General features: G+C 49.6%; 1 protein-coding gene across 1 annotated transcript in view; it reads right to left on the bottom strand.

Annotated features, from left to right (window-relative positions):
* Positions 1-18,694, bottom strand: part of LOC138756903 (synaptogyrin-2-like) — a 33,179-nt gene extending 14,485 nt beyond the window's left edge. Inside the window, exons 1-5 of the mRNA XM_069923295.1 lie at positions 18,532-18,694; positions 17,805-17,900; positions 16,801-16,958; positions 13,086-13,323; positions 9,128-9,264 (exon numbers count right to left, since the gene is read on the bottom strand). Coding sequence (XP_069779396.1) covers positions 9,128-9,264; positions 13,086-13,323; positions 16,801-16,958; positions 17,805-17,900; positions 18,532-18,694 — 792 coding nt within the window. The remainder of the gene's footprint in view (positions 1-9,127; positions 9,265-13,085; positions 13,324-16,800; positions 16,959-17,804; positions 17,901-18,531) is intronic.
* Positions 18,695-21,662: the final 2,968 nt, after the last annotated feature.

Genomic DNA, 21,662 nt, shown 5'->3' with positions numbered 1-21,662 from the left:
GGACGTGGAGGGGGGGAGGACGTGGAGGGGGGGAGGACGTGGAGGGGGGGAGGACGTGGAGGGGGGGAGGACGTGGAGGGGGGGAGGACGTGGAGGGGGGGAGGACGTGGAGGGGGGGAGGACGTGGAGGGGGGGAGGACGTGGAGGGGGGGAGGACGTGGAGGGGGGGAGGACGTGGAGGGGGGGAGGACGTGGAGGGGGGGAGGACGTGGAGGGGGGGAGGACGTGGAGGGGGGGAGGACGTGGAGGGGGGGAGGACGTGGAGGGGGGGAGGACGTGGAGGGGGGGAGGACGTGGAGGGGGGGAGGACGTGGAGGGGGGGAGGACGTGGAGGGGGGGAGGACGTGGAGGGGGGGAGGACGTGGAGGGGGGGAGGACGTGGAGGGGGGGAGGACGTGGAGGGGGGGAGGACGTGGAGGGGGGGAGGACGTGGAGGGGGGGAGGACGTGGAGGGGGGGAGGACGTGGAGGGGGGGAGGACGTGGAGGGGGGGAGGACGTGGAGGGGGGGAGGACGTGGAGGGGGGGAGGACGTGGAGGGGGGGAGGACGTGGAGGGGGGGAGGACGTGGAGGGGGGGAGGACGTGGAGGGGGGGAGGACGTGGAGGGGGGGGAGGACGTGGAGGGGGGGAGGACGTGGAGGGGGGGAGGACGTGGAGGGGGGGAGGACGTGGAGGGGGGGAGGACGTGGAGGGGGGGAGGACGTGGAGGGGGGGAGGACGTGGAGGGGGGGAGGACGTGGAGGGGGGGAGGACGTGGAGGGGGGGAGGACGTGGAGGGGGGGAGGACGTGGAGGGGGGGAGGACGTGGAGGGGGGGAGGACGTGGAGGGGGGGAGGACGTGGAGGGGGGGAGGACGTGGAGGGGGGGAGGACGTGGAGGGGGGAGGACGTGGAGGGGGGGAGGACGTGGAGGGGGGGAGGACGTGGAGGGGGGAGGACGTGGAGGGGGGGAGGACGTGGAGGGGGGGAGGACGTGGAGGGGGGAGGACGTGGAGGGGGAGGACGTGGAGGGGGGAGGACGTGGAGGGGGGAGGACGTGGAGGGGGGAGGACGTGGAGGGGGGAGGACGTGGAGGGGGAGGACGTGGAGGGGGAGGACGTGGAGGGGGGAGGACGTGGAGGGGGAGGACGTGGAGGGGGAGGACGTGGAGGGGGGAGGACGTGGAGGGGGGAGGACGTGGAGGGGGGAGGACGTGGAGGGGGGAGGACGTGGAGGGGGGAGGACGTGGAGGGGGGAGGACGTGGAGGGGGGAGGACGTGGAGGGGGGAGGACGTGGAGGGGGGAGGACGTGGAGGGGGGAGGACGTGGAGGGGGGAGGACGTGGAGGGGGGAGGACGTGGAGGGGGGAGGACGTGGAGGGGGGAGGACGTGGAGGGGGGAGGACGTGGAGGGGGGAGGACGTGGAGGGGGGAGGACGTGGAGGGGGGAGGACGTGGAGGGGGGAGGACGTGGAGGGGGGAGGACGTGGAGGGGGGAGGACGTGGAGGGGGGAGGACGTGGAGGGGGGAGGACGTGGAGGGGGGAGGACGTGGAGGGGGGAGGACGTGGAGGGGGGAGGACGTGGAGGGGGGAGGACGTGGAGGGGGGAGGACGTGGAGGGGGGAGGACGTGGAGGGGGGAGGACGTGGAGGGGGGAGGACGTGGAGGGGGGAGGACGTGGAGGGGGGAGGACGTGGAGGGGGGAGGACGTGGAGGGGGGAGGACGTGGAGGGGGGAGGACGTGGAGGGGGGAGGACGTGGAGGGGGGAGGACGTGGAGGGGGGAGGACGTGGAGGGGGGAGGACGTGGAGGGGGGAGGACGTGGAGGGGGGAGGACGTGGAGGGGGGAGGACGTGGAGGGGGGAGGACGTGGAGGGGGGAGGACGTGGAGGGGGGAGGACGTGGAGGGGGGAGGACGTGGAGGGGGGAGGACGTGGAGGGGGGAGGACGTGGAGGGGGGAGGACGTGGAGGGGGGGAGGACGTGGAGGGGGGGAGGACGTGGAGGGGGGGAGGACGTGGAGGGGGGGAGGACGTGGAGGGGGGGAGGACGTGGAGGGGGGGAGGACGTGGAGGGGGGGAGGACGTGGAGGGGGGGAGGACGTGGAGGGGGGGAGGACGTGGAGGGGGGGAGGACGTGGAGGGGGGGAGGACGTGGAGGGGGGGAGGACGTGGAGGGGGGGAGGACGTGGAGGGGGGGAGGACGTGGAGGGGGGGAGGACGTGGAGGGGGGGAGGACGTGGAGGGGGGGAGGACGTGGAGGGGGGGAGGACGTGGAGGGGGGGAGGACGTGGAGGGGGGGAGGACGTGGAGGGGGGGAGGACGTGGAGGGGGGGAGGACGTGGAGGGGGGGAGGACGTGGAGGGGGGGAGGACGTGGAGGGGGGGAGGACGTGGAGGGGGGGAGGACGTGGAGGGGGGGAGGACGTGGAGGGGGGGAGGACGTGGAGGGGGGGAGGACGTGGAGGGGGGGAGGACGTGGAGGGGGGAGGACGTGGAGGGGGGAGGACGTGGAGGGGGGAGGACGTGGAGGGGGGGAGGACGTGGAGGGGGGAGGACGTGGAGGGGGGGAGGACGTGGAGGGGGGAGGACGTGGAGGGGGGAGGACGTGGAGGGGGGAGGACGTGGAGGGGGGAGGACGTGGAGGGGGGAGGACGTGGAGGGGGGAGGACGTGGAGGGGGGAGGACGTGGAGGGGGGAGGACGTGGAGGGGGGAGGACGTGGAGGGGGGAGGACGTGGAGGGGGGAGGACGTGGAGGGGGGAGGACGTGGAGGGGGGAGGACGTGGAGGGGGGAGGACGTGGAGGGGGGAGGACGTGGAGGGGGGAGGACGTGGAGGGGGGAGGACGTGGAGGGGGGAGGACGTGGAGGGGGGAGGACGTGGAGGGGGGAGGACGTGGAGGGGGGAGGACGTGGAGGGGGGAGGACGTGGAGGGGGGAGGACGTGGAGGGGGGAGGACGTGGAGGGGGGAGGACGTGGAGGGGGGAGGACGTGGAGGGGGGAGGACGTGGAGGGGGGAGGACGTGGAGGGGGGAGGACGTGGAGGGGGGAGGACGTGGAGGGGGGAGGACGTGGAGGGGGGAGGACGTGGAGGGGGGAGGACGTGGAGGGGGGAGGACGTGGAGGGGGGAGGACGTGGAGGGGGGAGGACGTGGAGGGGGGAGGACGTGGAGGGGGGAGGACGTGGAGGGGGGAGGACGTGGAGGGGGGAGGACGTGGAGGGGGGAGGACGTGGAGGGGGGAGGACGTGGAGGGGGGAGGACGTGGAGGGGGGAGGACGTGGAGGGGGGAGGACGTGGAGGGGGGAGGACGTGGGGGGGGGAGGACGTGGGGGGGGGAGGACGTGGAGGGGGGGAGGACGTGGAGGGGGGGAGGACGTGGAGGGGGGGAGGACGTGGAGGGGGGGAGGACGTGGAGGGGGGGAGGACGTGGAGGGGGGGAGGACGTGGAGGGGGGAGGACGTGGAGGGGGGAGGACGTGGAGGGGGAGGACGTGGAGGGGGAGGACGTGGAGGGGGAGGACGTGGAGGGGGAGGACGTGGAGGGGGAGGACGTGGAGGGGGAGGACGTGGAGGGGGAGGACGTGGAGGGGGAGGACGTGGAGGGGGAGGACGTGGAGGGGGAGGACGTGGAGGGGGAGGACGTGGAGGGGGAGGACGTGGAGGGGGAGGACGTGGAGGGGGAGGACGTGGAGGGGGAGGACGTGGAGGGGGAGGACGTGGAGGGGGAGGACGTGGAGGGGGAGGACGTGGAGGGGGAGGACGTGGAGGGGGAGGACGTGGAGGGGGAGGACGTGGAGGGGGAGGACGTGGAGGGGGAGGACGTGGAGGGGGAGGACGTGGAGGGGGAGGACGTGGAGGGGGAGGACGTGGAGGGGGAGGACGTGGAGGGGGAGGACGTGGAGGGGGAGGACGTGGAGGGGGAGGACGTGGAGGGGAGGACGTGGAGGGGGAGGACGTGGAGGGGGAGGACGTGGAGGGGGAGGACGTGGAGGGGGAGGACGTGGAGGGGGAGGACGTGGAGGGGGAGGACGTGGAGGGGGAGGACGTGGAGGGGGAGGACGTGGAGGGGGAGGACGTGGAGGGGGAGGACGTGGAGGGGGAGGACGTGGAGGGGGAGGACGTGGAGGGGGAGGACGTGGAGGGGGGAGGACGTGGAGGGGGGAGGACGTGGAGGGGGGAGGACGTGGAGGGGGGAGGACGTGGAGGGGGAGGATGTGGACCTGTGCTCGGGCCTGCGCGAAGGAGCTTTTAGGTGGAGTGCAGTGCGCGCAGTACTGGCCCCACCCTTTACACCCATGGTTCGTGTGCCGTGGCCGAGCAAGCTGGGACGTGGCAGCGAGGTCCTCGCGTTGTAGGTTTTATATCGGAGTGGCCTTCTCCTATGCAGGTTTCTTACCCGGGCTGGAGGGGTCTGCCTCCCCTCCTAGGTCGGGCCATACTGCCCGGACCGGGGCCGAGGCTGCCGTACCTCTCCCTGTGCCCGGACTGGGGCCGCCGCCTCCAACTCTCTGCCCGGACCGGGGCCTCCGCCTGCCTCACTCGACCGAGGCCTAGGCCGCCGTCTCCCCCTTGCTCCTGCCTGGATCGGGGCCGCCGCCGCCTACCCTTCGCCCGGACCGGGGCCGGGGCCGCCGCTGCTCTCTCTGTGCCCGGACTGGGGCCGCTGCCTCCCACTCTCTGGGCCTCCGCCTGCCTCACTCGACCGAGGCCGGGGCCACCGTCTCCCCCTTGCTCCTGCCTGGATCGGGGCCGCCGCCGCCTACCAAGCCACAAGTATTCGAAAGTATTCTTTCGGCCGTCATATTAACCACTACACTAACCAGGTTTGAATCCAGCACTGTCTGCAAAGAATTTGTACGTCTCCCCAGGTGAGTTTTCTTTCGGAGCTCCAGTGTCCTCTCAACATCCAAGACCTACAGGGTTGGTAGGTTAAATGGTTTTCATGGGTCTAAGACCCTTCTACCATGCTGCACCATTAAAATTAATAAACTTAATTTCCTAATGTTTTGCCTTTCATACAGTTTGTTTGTTGCAGCTGTTTGGGTAATGAAAATTCACCCCTACAGTATTCATAATTTGAGATCCAAAATAAAATTTACTCATGGAATTTACATGGCGGAAGAAAACAAGCAAGCCCAAAATGTTCAACTTGCTTGACCCACCTAGGTGATCCATGCATGGGGGTGGGGGTGTTTGGGAAGGAAATAAAAATCATAATACAGACTTTTTTCTAGAAACACAACACAATTCTATCTCCCCCCACCCCCGAGAATGCAGGGGTTGCAGATACACCAACTCAGAGGAGGTTAAGTTCATCATCCTTCCCAAAATGTTGTCTCAGTTATGCAAGGAAGGCTGCTTCCAGCACTTGTTGTTTTGCCTCAAATGCAGGTTTTGGTTTGGTGGAGCTTACGTAACTATATATTGTGACAAGAATCAGCTATTTAGTCCTCCCATCTTCAGATCTTGTCAGATCTGCATTTTTTCCCTCCATTTCTATATCCCTTGATATCCAGATATCTATCAATCACTTTTCTAACAGATAAAGTCTGAGAGGCAGGAAATTCCATCTGTGCGTGAAGATATTTCTCCTCAACCCTGTCCCATGTGCCCAATTGTTTGCTACAGCTCCTTCCTCTGTGATTTCTTATCGACTTCACCAGAGAGTTTCCTCCATCCCCGAGGGTTCCAATTAGACCAGCTTGGAAGCTAATCTTCCGCTGTCACTCTCAGGGAACCTCTGTCCCAGCAGAGAGTGCAGTGCGCTCAGCCTTGAACAGAACACAGTCTGACTGAACCTGCCACACCTTACTGTAGCTTGATCGTGGCATCCAGCAGTTACTAATGCTGCATGACCGGAGGTCAAACACGTCCCAAATGGCACCAACTCTCTCACCGCTACCTACAGTCACTATCAGGCAAACCATGTGGGAATGGAAACTTGCAGAAAACAAATAGTGCATCTTGAGAGCAACTCATTAATATTGACCCACAGTTTACTGGGGACCTGAGCCATCTATCGATGGATCTATGACTTGGGGATCTCAAACAGCAGAGTAAAGCAAATGATGACTGCACTGGTGGCACGGTTGGGACAATGCAATTATGGTGCCACTGACCCAGGCTCCAATCTACCACTGCCTCCAAGGAGTTTGTACACTCTCTCCATGACCTTTGTGGATTTTCCCCAGGTGTTTCAGTTTCCTCCCACCCTCTGAAATGGATGGGCTTGGTAAGTTAATTGGGTTTATTTGGGCGACAAGAGTTTTGTGGGCCGGAAGGGCCTTCTACCATGCCATGTTGTTAAAATTAAATTTAAAAAAATGAAGGAATTTGTCATTATTGATCTCACTCCTCTTTTCTCGGTGGCAGCTTGGACTGAATCGTCACAATGCAGTTTTAGAACAGGTAACGGCAAAATTTAATATGTGCCTTGAATAGAAAATAACTGTGCAGAAGGGTTGCAGGGGTAAGTTCCATTCATGCACTAGTGTTTGAAAGAGGATATTTATTTAACGAGGCTAGTCATTTAATTTCTAACACTTTGTTAGTCTTTGTGGTGCCAGCACAGGCTTACAAATTTACTCAACTTCCCGGGAACATGGGTTGGAGTCATCCACACAACACTGATTTCTCAATCATTGCAAAGCAGTGGACTCAGGACAGTCCTAATTCAAAGACGTACACTCATGTCTCCAAAGTCCACAAGCTGTTTTTGTAAATGAAACCCTGCATCTTTTTTTTTTGGACACGAGGTGGCAGCTAAATTAAAAAAGCTCTTCCTATACTATTATTTTTGCTCCTTATGAGTCAGGTAGAAATTGATACTGACTGATGTGTAGTTTCACGAATGTGCCACCGCATATTTCAGTGAATTCAAGTTACTTTCAAGTATAGTGAGAAACTTCATTTTACAAGGAGTCAACCCACACATAGTACAGATAGAATGCAAACTTAAAGTTGAATTTAAAAAAAAAGTTTATCTAGATAGGTGCCTCGAATTCAGATTCACGATGAACAACACACGGAGTGGTTACAGGGGAGCTGCAGGCAGTGGTGAACTCTACGGCCACTCCACGTCTCTGAAGAGATTACCTCTCGTCTCTCACTCTTGCTTTAATAATGGTACTGGATTACTTGGCGACTCTTTGCCTTTTCACTGTATGAAAGGCTCCCCATTTGCATTACATCCTTCATGATCAACTATCTTTACCTATTGTGTCTGATCTTTTGCTAAAGTTATTTAAATATCAATTAATTAAACTCAAACATGGCAAAGCACATCTCAAAAATATGTACAGTAATTAAATATTTAAAAAAACACAACTGTCATTTCTTTCTGCATTTCAGCCTTTCCTGTTAGCTATTAATCCATTTACAAATACAGTAAAACCTCTGATATCTGGCAATTATGGGATTGGTCGATGCTGGATAACTGAATTTTCCGTTTGCTTGAGATTGCAGGTTGTGTGATTGACGGACAAACCACGGGGGGGGGGGGGGCGGGGGCGGGGCATGCACAGATTTTAAATTTTCTTTTGCCTATTTATTCTCAGTGGGTTTTTTTTTGCTGGATGCTTGAGGCTGCCGGTTGCATGAATTCCAGATAAAGGGGATTTTACTGTACATTATATGCAGTGGTTTACATGTTTCAGGGCAACTTAACTTCTTTGGATCTAGATTTTTTTAAATTTAGACATACAGTAACAGGCTCTTCTAGCCCACAGTTGCATGGTTGGCATAGAGGTTATCACAACATCTTTACAGCACCAGCGATCGGGCTTGGGTTCAAATCTTGTCTTTAAGGAGTTGTGCGTTCTCCCTGTGTCTGCGTGGGTTTTCTCCAGGGGCTGCAGTTTCCTCCCCACTGTTCAAAATGTATCAAGAGTGTAGGTTAATTGGGTGTAAATTAGGTGGCATGGACTTGTGGGCCGAAATGGTCTGTTACTGTGCAGTATGTCTAAATTAAAAAAATTAAGCCTGTGCTGTCCAAATACCCCAATTAACTTGCAATCCTTGTACACTTTGAAGAGTGGGAGGAAACAGGAGTGCCTGGAGAAAACCTACGTAGGCACAGGGAGAACATACATACCTCCCTTACAGGCAGCGCCAGATTCTAACTCTGGTCGCTGGTGTGGTAATAGTGTTGCACTAACCATGCCACCCATGGGAAAGGTAAATCATGGTAAGTAAATTTGTGGTAAGTACCACAAATAAGAATGGGAAAGTCTATCTGGAACTTGTCTCCAGATTAGACCCCTCATCTTTTTCTGATTGCTCCAGCTCTTACATCTGCTGATCAATCATACGTCTTCACTGAATATAAAATGGATAAACAATGCTCGGGGTGGAAGAGTTACCAATGATGGGGTTGATGCACCAGATGATAGAATTAATGTCTACCTCAGCTAACGCTGCAGGGGAACTTGCATCACCATGCCAACTTGATTTGCAAAACAGTCGGGTTTAATTATCAACAGCAATTGGAAACACGACTTGGGTATCAACTGCAGAGGGAAATACTTGCAACAAAATATAAATCAATGAAGGTTTCTGCTGTTGAGCCAAGAAAGAACATGGCACAGAGTTGGAATGAATTTCTAATTGGATGATGTTTCTTTAGGAGCTTTGAGGGTGAATATTGATGGGTTGTGTGTACGTGAGTGGTGCAGTGTTCAAGTGCAGTGCGGCATGGTTGGTGTTGGGGTCTGCACGGTTAACATAGGGGTTAGCGCAATGCTATTACAGCGCCACCAACCCGGGATCAAATCTGGCACTGTCTGTACAGAGTTCGTATGTTCTCCCTGCATCTGCATGGGTTTACTCTGGGTGCTCTGGTTTCCTCCCACCGTTCAAAAGATACTGGGGGTTTAGGTTAATTGGTGAATTTGGGGGGCACGGGGCTCGTGGGCTGGAAGGGCCTGTTTCCATGCTGTATGTCTAAATTTAAAATTAAAACTTAAAAATCTAATATAATACCAAAAGCTTGAAAGGTGATAAAACCTCAGTCAAAATCTGCATTTTAATATTTCATTTATTTTCTCAGAGACAATTAAAAGGATAGAGTGCCTTCAAACACCCCCCCCCCCCCACCCCCCCCACCATCAAGATGGCTAAAAGCAGCGACACACAAGCTCGTTTTCTACTTACCCAACTGAAAATGGAGAAGAAGGAAAAGGCAATGGCAGCTCGGGCACTATCCGCCCCTATATTTGGCATGTTAATTGTGGACACCCATTGATTGGTGAGGAAACAAAAGCCAACAAACCACAGGAAGGTCCAGACACCTGAGAGAGGAAGAAGATCAGGGTAGGTCACTACCATTGCATCAGCATTTTAACACTGGTCTTCTCATGGCATTTCACAAATAGCAATGAACAGGGGTCCAATGAATTTGGTCCAATGATAGCCACCAGCTCAGAGAGTGAACAGGGGACATTGGAGCCCAATCAGTTTGACAAGAGTTTGAGACAACATGCACCAATTGTCCTCAGACCAGAGCATATACATTTCCAGCAGAGGTGCGCTCAGACCAGCTGAGTGAATTCTTGTTCAAAAGGGTGAATGATTAGAGTTCCCAGAAATAGGGAACAGAAACTGCAAGGGTTGGAAGAAAAGCTGGTTTGGATCAGTTGTCTTTGGTTCAAATCTAATTCACAGCTGTCTGATCTGCAAGTGAAAATCCACAAAGTGTTATTGGCTGAGATGTACATTGATTGCTTCTGTGAGTCTTCAATGAAACTATTTCACTGCAGTTCAGTGGACTTCAAAGAAAAACCATGCCTGGAACTCTCTCTATAATAGTGGGGCTGTAGAATAGTGATGCAGATGCACAAATCCAGGTTCAGTCCTGCTCAGTGGTGCTGTCAGTGTGGAGTTTGTATGCTCTGCCTGTGTCCTCTGGGGTGCTCCTCTTTCCTCCTACACCCCAAAGATGCATGTGCTGATTGGTAGGTTAACTGGCCACTGTAAACTACCCCTTGTGCAGGTGAATAGCAAAGTTGATGGGCTTACGAGGTAGAATCGGTTCAAGGGAAACAAGTTGGGAGAATGGATTGCTGGGATTTCTCTAGGAGCCAACAAAAATTCAAAGGCCTGAATAGTCTCCTTGATGTTATCAGGCAATAAATAAATGTGAAACTCAACATCAAGTAATGAATATCCCTCAAAATATTAAAGGAGTTACAGTACTTTGAATAAATTCAGCTAATTTTATAAAAAGCACATCAGAAAATGTCAGAGAAATATAATCTTAAGAATGGCTGAAATGCCCACCAGGATTCTGCCCACATTGGCCCATCTTGTCCAGGACTAAAACACAAAAGCTTCAATTTTAGCTCAAAGCAGTCAACTATAAACTTGCTTCAGGGGAACTGGGAACCCAGTTGTTTCCAGTGATCTGTGCAGCACAGGAATTGGCCCTTTCAGTCCAAGTCTGCGATGATCCCAATATTCTATTTAAACTAAGACTCTGCCTCTTGCTCATGACTCAAATTGCTCTAATCTCCTGCGAATTAATGGATCTATTGGAAGCCTCTTAAACATTATTATTTTCTCTGCTTCCTCCACGAACCCTGGGGCATTCTACCACTTCCTGTGTTTAAAAAAAAACTTGCCTGCTCATCTCCTTTAAACTCTCTCTTCCCCCACCTGAAATGCACGTCCTCTCGGACACAACATTTTTACCCTTGGGGAAAAAAAAGATTCTGACTGTCTAAAACTATTAATCCCTCTCATACTTCCTTCAGGTCACCCCTCAACCTCCAACACTCCAGAGAAAACAGCCCATGTCTGTCCAACCACTCCTCACAGCTCATACCCTCTAATCCAGGCAACAACCTGGTAAATCATTTTCATACCCTTTCAAAGCCTCCATGTCCTTCCTATAATGGGACAATCAAAATTGCACACAATATGTGTGGCTTCACCACAGCTTTACAATAGCGGCCATGTGACTTCCTTACTCCCATACTCAATGACCCGACCAATGAAGCCAAGCAGACCATACGCCTGCTTTACCAACCTATCTATGTACGTGGCACTTTCAATGATCGATTGACTAGAATCCCCAGATCTCTGTGCATCAATGCCTTGAGCAGTGCTGAAATTTACTATATACCAGGAGTGGGCAACCTTTTTTGTTTAAAAAAGAAAAACTCAGATACCACCTTAAGTATACCCTATGCCATAGGTGCTCTGTGATTAGTAAGGGATTGCTTAAGGTGGAAAGAAAATGTTTGAAAACCACTCTTTTAATCATACCTCATTGACTCGTAATGTGCACGGCTTCATACCTCCAAAGGAAATGGGCCAATTACAATTTTTCTCAAGCAAAGTATTTTAGTAACAATTAGGTCTAGAGCAGCGGTTCTCAACCTTCCCACTCTCATCATCACCTTAAACAATCCCTTACCAATCACAGAGCACCTATGGCATAGGGATTGCTTAAGATGGGATGCAAGTTTTTTTTTTAAAAAAAAGGTTGCCCACCTTGCTATATACGTTCCTCTTACATTTAACCTCCCAAAGTGCAACACCTCATACTTAAATGTATGAGGTTCAGCATGGTAACAGGCCCTTTCGACCCACAAGACTGATTACACCCACTTGACCTACAATCCCCTCCCCCTCCAAGTACATTTTGAAGGGTGGGAAGAAACCAGAGCCCCCTGGGAAAACCACGCAGACACAGGGAAACATACAAACTCCTTAAAGACAGTGTGATATTCGAACCCCCATCCTGATGACTGGCGCTGTAATGGCATTGTGCCAACTGCGCTGCCCAACTTGTCTGGATTAAACCTGCCATGTCTGTGCCCATATCTGTAACTGATCCATATTCTGTTATATTCTTTCAGAGAACACTGTCCACAACACCACCAGCCTTTCTGAAAGATGCTGGATTTACATATGCCAAGAAGGTGCATAATAACTTACTACATGAAGGGATGGGGCAGGGCAAAAAACACTTCAATAGCCGACACAATTTAAACTGTTAAATAAAATCCAAAGGTAATAGTAATAGCTTTTATGAATCATTGTTTACTATGGGAGAACATGTATTCAGTAGCTTAATACATCTGTGGCCTGAATCAGTCATTGCCAGTGTCAGTGACACAGCTTGTGGGACCAACACACATCTTTCACACTACCTACTGTGGGTAAAGAGGATGAAATAAATGGCATCGCAAGCAGCTGGAGTAAACAATGTGCTTGAATCTTAAATGAAATATTCTAGATCCACCAGAGCGACTGAATAAAAGTGAATGCAGGATGATTGCTTGTAAATTAAGAGTGGGGAGGGTGGTGGCAATGAAGACAGGGGTGGAAGGGGGACAGGGGAGGAGGGAAGGGGATAAGGGGCAGGAGGGAGAAGGGGATGAGGACGACGAGCAGGGGTATATGTATATCGATTCTCCTTTCTGCCAAGCTTTTGCTCTCTGACAGCAGTGTCGGGTCGTGGGTCACAGAGAACAGACCTAGTAATGATGATGGGACAACCTGACAACAAGGGAAGTAGCAAGAATGCTATTTGCAGTGTCCAATCGCAGCTCAGTGCACAGGGACCAATCTAAACTCCTGTCTGTGAATCTTCCCAAGGTGTCTTGGGAATCCATAGCCTACTTTGGGCAGACACACATTTAGTCAGGATTCCAATTACTTTGGAAACTTGCTTGACATATTTCAATCTTTCAATTATAGTTATCATAGGGCAATTAAAAATTCTCATCATTGTTCTTAATATAACTACAGTACACGAGCTGCTTTGGATTCTAACACAAATACATTTAATTTGGCATCGTGTTCCATGCAGTCATCATGGTCTGTAGGGCCAATAACTATAGCTTTACACTGGAGACTATGTGGACAGGAAGAATATGAACCAAATGCAGGCAAATAAGACAAGCCTATAATGCCAACTTGGGTCATGGTCAAGTTGGGCCAAAGACTCTGTACAAATCCATGATTGCAGATACAGTAAAAACATCAGTGGAGGAACTCAAGAGCTCCACCAGTAGTTTTCTTTTTGGACCACTGATTCTTTGCGTGATAGAATCGTGGCTCTGTTTCCATCTGCTCACCACCCCGGCTTTCTCAGTGATGCTACCTGAAACTCCAAAGTCAGCCATCACGATGTGCTTGCGTTGGTTAACGTTGCTGATCTGCGGGAAGTAGACATCGAGAGCAAAGAAGACGATGCAGATGAAAAATGCAAGCACGCCAATGCCCACACCATAATGACAGGCATCCACATTCTGGTTGAAGATGCAGTCCAGCTTTTCTGATGTCATTGCATTCTCGTAACCCTCACTGGTGATGCAGCCAAACACAATTATTGAGAAGATCTGCAAGAAAACAAGATCAAAAGCAAACTGAATTATTTTGCACATACCAAAAAAAAAATTCCACAACCTCAGGTGATACAAAGCATTGCCTTTTGGACACTCTGATGGGGGTGAAAGTTGATTTGCTGTCACATTGCCAGTGACAATAGGTTGGTCTTCATAGGAAAAGGGCTTCATTGCAGGAGCAAGGACACCATGCTACAACTCATGAGTTTTGCTGAGATGATGCCTGGTATAGCAGTCAGTGCAACATGCACACCACTAGTAACCCGGGTTCAAATCCGGTGCTGTCTATGAGGAGTTTGTACATTCTCCCTGTATTTGCATTGGTTTCCTCCAAGTACTCCCACCTTTCAAAACCTAACAGGGGTGTAGGTTAATTGGTTGTAATTAGCCTGTTACTGTGCTCCATATCTAAATTTAAAAACGTAAAATTTAGTTCAGTGAGTAGTTTTTCCTCTGAAAGGATATTCTTGTCTCAGAAGATGGCAGTGAAGGCTCAATGGTCTGATTCTTGGGATGACAGGACTGTCATAGGTGAGAACGGTTCAACAGAGTTTACGAGCTCAGAAATTCTGGCAGGACACAGGGAGGATTCTCCTCTTGTCTGGATTATCTAGAATGAGCATCACAGTCTCAGGAAACAGGACAAGGATCTTAAGACAGAGATGAGAAGTTTCTTCACTGCTAGAGGGTAGAGTATTGAACCCATGGAGCTCAGTGACACAGAGCATTGCAAGATGCCAAGTCAACAATTACACTGGATAATGAAGATTTTTCTTCCTGCACACTTAAGGGTGTATTTTATGGATTTTTATGATCATGAAAATGGACTTAAAATGATCCTATCACGTACAGTTTTGTTTTTAGATACAACCTATTTTGGGGATTTATTGTCATCATATTGCCCTCAAAGCAAGCTGTTTTGGTCAGTCCAAGCTTGCCTGGGCATGCACTCAGTGTAGGTGCTATGCAAATGTTGTCTTAGGCCTGGGCATGCTTAGCAGGATAGATGCAGACAGGCTATAAAAGCAGCAGCTCACATATAAAGGTGCTGGGCATTACACGGATTACAGATTGAATGCCTGTTTCTTTCCCCCCTGCTCCCTTACTTCCCTTTTCTTTCCTCCTTTAGTTCTTACTTATACATTATTTTTACTTCTTTATATGTAGTTTGTTGTCGTTCTTTGTTCTTATTACATCTCTTCATCTCTCTTTCGGTCTTGCAGGCGTTCTGCAAATTCTCGTGCTTTCTCCGGATCCAAGAACAGTCTGTTTGCTGCCCTGGGATAACTATTTTAAGCACCGCTGGATATCTTAACATAAATTTATAGCCTTTCTTCCATAGGATCAATTTTGCTGCATTAAACTCCTTCCTCTTCTTTAGGAGCTCAAAACTTATGTCTGGGTAGAAAAATTTTTTTTAGAACATTGTATTCCAGTGGTTTTTTGTCTTCTCTCATTTTATTCATTGCCTTCTCCAATATATTTTCTCTTGTCATTTATCTCAGGAATTTTACTAAAATGGATCTTGGTTTTTGTTGTGACTGTGGTTTCGGGGCTAATGTTCTGTGTGCCCTTTCTATTTCCATTCTTCCCTATTTCTGGCATTCCCAGGACTTTTGGGATCCTTTCTTTTATAAATTCTTTCATATCTTTGCCTTCTTCATCTTCCTTAAGGCCCACTATCTTTATATTTTTTCGGCTATTATAGTTTTCCATTATATCAACTCCTGTGTTTCTTTAACTTTTTTGTCACTTTCTTCTCAATTTTCTTTTTAAGTCATTCACTTCCATTTCTACAGCCATTACACGTTCTTCACATTTTCTAATCTTTTCCCTACATCTGTTATGACCAGCTCTATTCTACTCACTTCTGTACTTTTCATTTTATTAAATTCTAGTGTCAGCCATTCTTTTAATGCTTTCATTTGTTCTTGAAATTTTTTTTTAATCTATGTACCTCCTATTCCTCTGTGCAGAGCTCGGCGTTCTTCTTCTTCGGTGTCTGCTCTTGGGTTTGTGTCTTCTATTTCTCTTCCTTGTATCTGTGTCTCTTTTGACTTTCTTGTTGAGCTGCTTGTCAGTTTGTTGGGTTTTTTTTCCATGGTTTCTTGATGTTGGAGATTGAACGCCTGTTGATGCACATGTTCTTCAGGCAATAGCATAGCGAGCATACTTAACAATAGCATTTATTGTCTTCAGGACGATTCAACACAGCAAGAATGTCTTGTCAACGTCGCAACAGCTGCGATACATTCTGTTACATTTGTAATGAGTAAACACTTAAGGCTCAAACACGCAGCAGGACGGCACTTATTAAGAAAGCCTATAAGCTGTTCTGTTTTTTTTTAAACTTTATTTATATTATAAAATACAGATATAAAATAAAACAACATTCTTACAATGGACTATCATTAAAATACACATTGTTCCCCTACTGCACCCCACCCTCCCAACTAAATTCCTCCCCCTACTACCTGAGCTCTACTTCTGTTGTAAAATTGGTGACCAAGAAAAACCCTGGGCTCCTCACATTTTTTGTGCAACGTGTAGTCAACCTGAGAGCTTGGCTCAGCATCATTATGCAATTAAAGGAGTTAGATAAATTTGTAGTGAAAAAGTCCTCATGAAAATATAGAACAGAGAAAGGCACAGCATTCCTTCAGCTGAACACAGTACCAGATTAAACCAAAATTCTGCTACTTGCAATAGAACTAGAAATAATGGAACAATAAACTTATGGTGAGTAAAATTTCATTGTGGGCACTCTTTGCATAGTCCAGCTACTGGGATCACCATTCCAACAAGGTCTAAACCTATAAAGTCCTCTATTTTTGCCTGTAGATCAATTTGGAACAGTGCATAAGGTACTACAATACTTCAAGTCTTTCTTTCAAATCTGAGGGCATATGTTCAAGTTGAGAGGGGAAAGAGTTAAAAGGGAGCCAAGGGTAGTGGGTATATGGTACAAGAGCCAGACATGTGGTAGAGGTGGGTACAATTAAAAGACATTTGAACAGGTACACAGATAGGAAAGGTTAGATGGACAAGAGCCGAACGCATGGCCTGTTTCGATGCTATAAAACGATGACGGTATGCTGGCGGTGTATTCAATCTTATGTCAAGGTGGTCCATTTTGAATGTGCGCTATTCCTTCAATACTATATACAAAGATGAAAAATACATGGCTCAAATAACCATTCTAATCACTTGAAATACTCAGAATTAATGAACACATCAAAATGGTTTATAACTGGGACATCAATTACAGAATTACACTTTTAGAGTTGGTAAATTATTCAAGGGCCATGGTCTAATCTCTTTGGAAGTTAACTTCATTACCACAATATATTATAGCCACTTGTACCTCATGTGATAACTACTTCAAAGCCTAAGCATTGACAAGCTTTAAATTTTGAGAAAAATAACATGCATTATGAAATTGTACTGGCCAAGACACGTCTGTTATTTAACCCGAAGGTTCAAGTACAAAGCAGAGCTTTCACGAGGCTCTATAAGATTCCTCAAAGTTCTAAAATGACTGTCGTTGCTCATTAGCGAGGAGCCATAGAGTATTTTAACCACGCGCAGGCTGTGAGAATACTTAGTCAGAGAAACAAACACTGTGAATGCTGGAAGTTTGAGAAAACAGTAGAAAGCTGGAGGAACACAGCGGATCAGACAGTGTCTTTGGAGAGAAATGGTCGGACTACATTTCCGATTGGGACCTTTTGTCGAGACCAAAATTTAAAAAAAGGTGATAACATGAAGGCGAATATAGAATATTACAGCATAGTACAGGCCATTCGGTCCTCGAGTATTGCGTCCAGTTCTGGTCTCCAAACTTGAGGAAGGACATACTAGCTATAGAGGGTGTGCAGCGCAGATTTACAAGGTTAGTTCCAGGGATGGCAGGGTTGACATATGCAGCAAGACTAGAAAAACTGGACTTGTATCCATTGGAGATTAGAAGGATGAGGGGGGACATGATTGAGGTATACAAAATCATCAGGGGGATAGACAAGGTGAAGTCTGATTACTTGTTCCCAATGATGGGGGAGACGAGGACTAGAGGGCATAGTTTAAGAATACAGGGTAGGCCCTTTAGGACGGAGATGAGAAAGCATTTTTTTACCCAGAGAAGTGTGAATCTGTGGAATGCTCTGCCACAGAGGGTGGTAGAGGCGGATTCGCTGACTATGTTCAAAAGAGAGTTAGATAAGACTCTTGTGGGTAACGGAGTTGAGGGTTATGGGGATAAGGCTGGAAAGGGGTACTGATGGTAATGATCAGCCATGATCTAAAATGGCGGTGCTGGCCCGACGGGCCAAATGGCCTACTCCAGCTCCTATTGTCTATTGTCTATTGACCTACATAAATGGACTCAACAAACTACTCCATCTCTACTTCAGACCAATAACCCTCTACTTTTCTTGCATCCATGTGCCTATCCAGAGATGTAAATGCCCCTATTGTACCAGCCTCCACAACCACACCTGGCAATGCATTCCTGGCACCCACTAATCTTTGTGTGAAATAAAACCTACTGCTGTGGTCTCCTTTAAACTTTCCCTCTTCATAATATGAAGAGGGAAAGAATTTCAATACACATAAATATAGAGACGACTTCGTCACTCTGCTCTCTCCAGCCTGTGACCACTGCTCAATGCTTCAGAGAGAGTGCAGGTTCTCAAATGCCTTTTGGTATGTCACCAAAGCTCTTGGAAATTTCTACAAGTGTACTGTGCAGAACATACTGACTGGTTGCATCACTGGTACAGAGGTGCCAATGCACAGGGCAGGGAAAAAAAAACTATAGAGAGTTGTGAACTCAGCCGGTGCCATCATGGCTCCAGCCTCCACTCCATCGAGGATATCTACAGGAGGCAACGTCTCAAGAAAGCAGCCTCTATCCTCAAGGATCCCCACCATCCAGGCCACGCCCTTTTCTCACTGTTACCATCAGGAAGGAGGTACAGGAGCCTGAAAACAAATACCCAATGAAACAAAAACAGATTCTTCCCCTCTGCCATCAGATTTCTGAACCACAGACACCACCTCACTTTCTCTTCTTTGCACTAATTTATTTATTAAAAATGTAATTTATAGCAATTTAGCACCTGTAACACTGCAGAAAAACAACAAAATTTGTGACATGTTCATGACAATAAATTCTGATTCTGTTTTCATTGAGTTCAATGTTACCTCTCCGACTCTGGCTGGGTAATGTGCGGTGCCGACAAAGCCTGGCTCCAGGGCATGGTGAGTGAAACATGAAAGTCTTGATGATGATGCGATTGTAGCAAAATAGAGAATTGAAATGGGTGGCCACTGGGAAGATCCATGGGTGGCCACTGGGAAGATCCATGGGTGGCCACTGGGAAGATCCATGGGTGGCCACTGGGAAGATCCATGGGTGGCCACTGGGAAGATCCATGGGTGGCCACTGGGAAGATCCATGGGTGGCCACTGGGAAGATCCATGGGTGGCCACTGGGAAGATCCATGGGTGGCCACTGGGAAGATCCATGGGTGGCCACTGGGAAGATCCATGGGTGGCCACTGGAAGATCCATGGGTGGCCACTGGGAAGATCCATGGGTGGCCACTGGGAAGATCCATGCTATTGCAGGAAATGCTCCACTTGCGTGCACATCTCCCCCTTCACCACCATCCAGGGCCCCAAACAGTCCTTCCAAGTAAAACAACATTTCATTGGGGTGACTGAACACAGACTAGGAGATCACTTTGTTAAGCATCTTGGCTCTGTCTGCCGAACAGATCTCCCAGTGACCCCCCCCCCCCCCCATTTCAGTTTTCCATCCTATTCCCTTGCTAACATGTCTGTCCATGGTCTTGTGCACTGCCAAACTGAGACCAGCCGCAAACTGGAGCAGCAACACCTCATCTTCCAACTGGGCACCCTCCAACCGGATGGCATTAATTCATTAAACCCCTTCCCCCCCACTTCTCTCCCCCCCCCCCCCCCCCCCCCGTCATCTCTCCCTATCTCTGTCTCTCCATTCCATCTCCTTTTACACAAACATAATAAATTCTTACCTTGTCTCTTATCATATCTAATTAACACCTTCTGTTGGTCTGGATTCCTGCCCCAGCCAGCATTGTCTAACTTCTGAGACTTTCTGAGATTACCTGCTTCTGACATTCCTTGAAGAAGGTCTCAGGCCTGAAATATCAGCAATACATCTTTGTCTCCTATTGATGCTGAAGAGACTGACTGAGTTCCTCCAGCGCTTCAATGTGGCTTTACTCCAGAGCATGGTGGCATCCAGATCTGGCCCACAGCAATTAAGGACAGCATGGTTGCCTTAGCAGTTAGCACAATGCCTTTACAGCACCAGCGATCCAGGCCAGACCTGGGTTCGAATTTTGCGCTATCCATAAGGAGATTGTACGCCCTCCCCGCATCTGCGTGGGATTTCTCCGGGGGCTCTGGTTTCCTCCCACCCTTCAGGGGTGTCGGTTAATAGGATATAAATTAGGAAGCACGGACTCTAGGACCGATTTGGCCTGTTAGAGCAGTGTATATAGAATTTTTTTGAAAAACATTACAAAGTTTAAGATTGAAAAGACATTTAGACAGGGACACGAATGGGAGAGATTTAGGGGATATGGGCTGAACACGGTAAGCTGGGGTAGACCACTTAGCCAGTTGTGCTGATAGATTATAAATACATTTTGATTTTTCTAACAGCTGACCATCAGGAGGGAATAAAAGTAAATAAGCCATACTCCTCAACACCTCAGTGAGTTCCCCTCCCCCAGAAGTGTGCAGAAATTAATCTTCAACTGGAAAAATAACCCAACTGCAAGCTTCTAGATTTGAATTTGAGCAACATATGCCCTCCATGTGACATCTCCATCTCAGTTTACACTGCACTGCCAGCGTTTCCTTACATAGGGCACTCAACACCGGCCAAGCATTGCAGATTGGATTTAATTGGCTTTCATTTGGATATGAACAGAACACGAAACTGAAGTTAACTCATATTTACTATAAAGTTGAAAATTCCTCAGAATTGACTGGAAAATTACTTGGAAAAAAACTTTGATTCATCCTCTTTGAAAAGTAAAGGAATGATAAACAGGACTACCAGTCCATGTAAACTTGAGCCATGACAATATCACATCACAGGTAATCCCATGACATAGCAAGAAGAGATGCTGTTTCACACCCCCAGTGACTCAGTCAGACATCATCCTGACCTCGGGTGCTATCTATGCATAGTTTGCACATCATCCATGGGATCACGTGCGTTTCCTCAGTGCATTCTGGTTTCTGTTCACATGCAACAACAAAAAAAAAGGGGTGTGATAGGTGAATTGACCACCCGGTGTGTGTGGGTGCATGGTAGAATCTAGGCAAACAGGTGGGAATACGAGAAGAGGGAAAATAAACAGAGAATGGATCTGCTTTGTGAGCCAGTTCAGTGAACTGAAATGATCTGCTTCTGTGTATAAGAAAATATGGAAATATAAAACTTGAGCATTAGAGAGTGACTGGTGGTGATAACTGTTGACAGTAGCTAACGATGAGAGATGCAGCTTTCAGCAAGCAAAGAGAGAGACTATTTCAATAGGAATTGAACAGCTAACTTTTAAATACGAAACTGGATGAGATTGGTTGAAAGTTATCATGGTCATCTCATCACATTATCAGGAGTAGAAGCAAGCCTACATTACAACATTGGAGATCTTGACCAGAACAAGAAAACATGCAGTACCTAGGTGTTCAATTCTCCCCTTCCATTATTTCCTGTGGTTCAACACACAATGTGAACGGAATGAAAAAATGGAGAAGTAACATTAGTGGGGGTGGGATATTGGGCAGAGATCAAAAATGCACCATCTGTATCTCTGGCCTGACTGGTAGTCAGGAAACACAAAGATGCTGGAACCTTAAGCAAACAGTCAATTGCTGATAAGATAAGTCAAAGGTAAAGGTTCCATTGTCGTCACATAATACTACATTTAGAATGTAACATATATGAAATTCTTTATCTTTAGACTATCGTAAGGCAGACAGAGAGTCTCCACTTTGTCTAGCACCCCTCACAGAAACCTATAGCACTTGGTGTTCCTAGGCGGTCTCCCCACCAAAGACTTTGATTTTGAACATCAAGAGAAGATGGAATCTCAAATTGATGTCTCATATGTAAGGCAGACATCTCTGGCAGTGGCTCTCCCTCAGTACAAGGCTGGAGTGCCAGCCCAGGTGATCTGCATGAGCCTCTCTGGAATGAGAGGCTGAGTTCCTCCAGCGCTTCAATGTGGCTTTACTCCAGAGCATGGTGGCTCTCATTTATTACCCACATTA

This window comes from Narcine bancroftii, chromosome 3 (genome assembly GCF_036971445.1).
Source record: "Narcine bancroftii isolate sNarBan1 chromosome 3, sNarBan1.hap1, whole genome shotgun sequence".
Classification (NCBI taxonomy): domain Eukaryota; kingdom Metazoa; phylum Chordata; class Chondrichthyes; order Torpediniformes; family Narcinidae; genus Narcine; species Narcine bancroftii.
The sequence above is the reverse complement of the archived record's forward strand: the minus strand, read 5'-3'. Positions and strand labels throughout refer to the sequence as shown.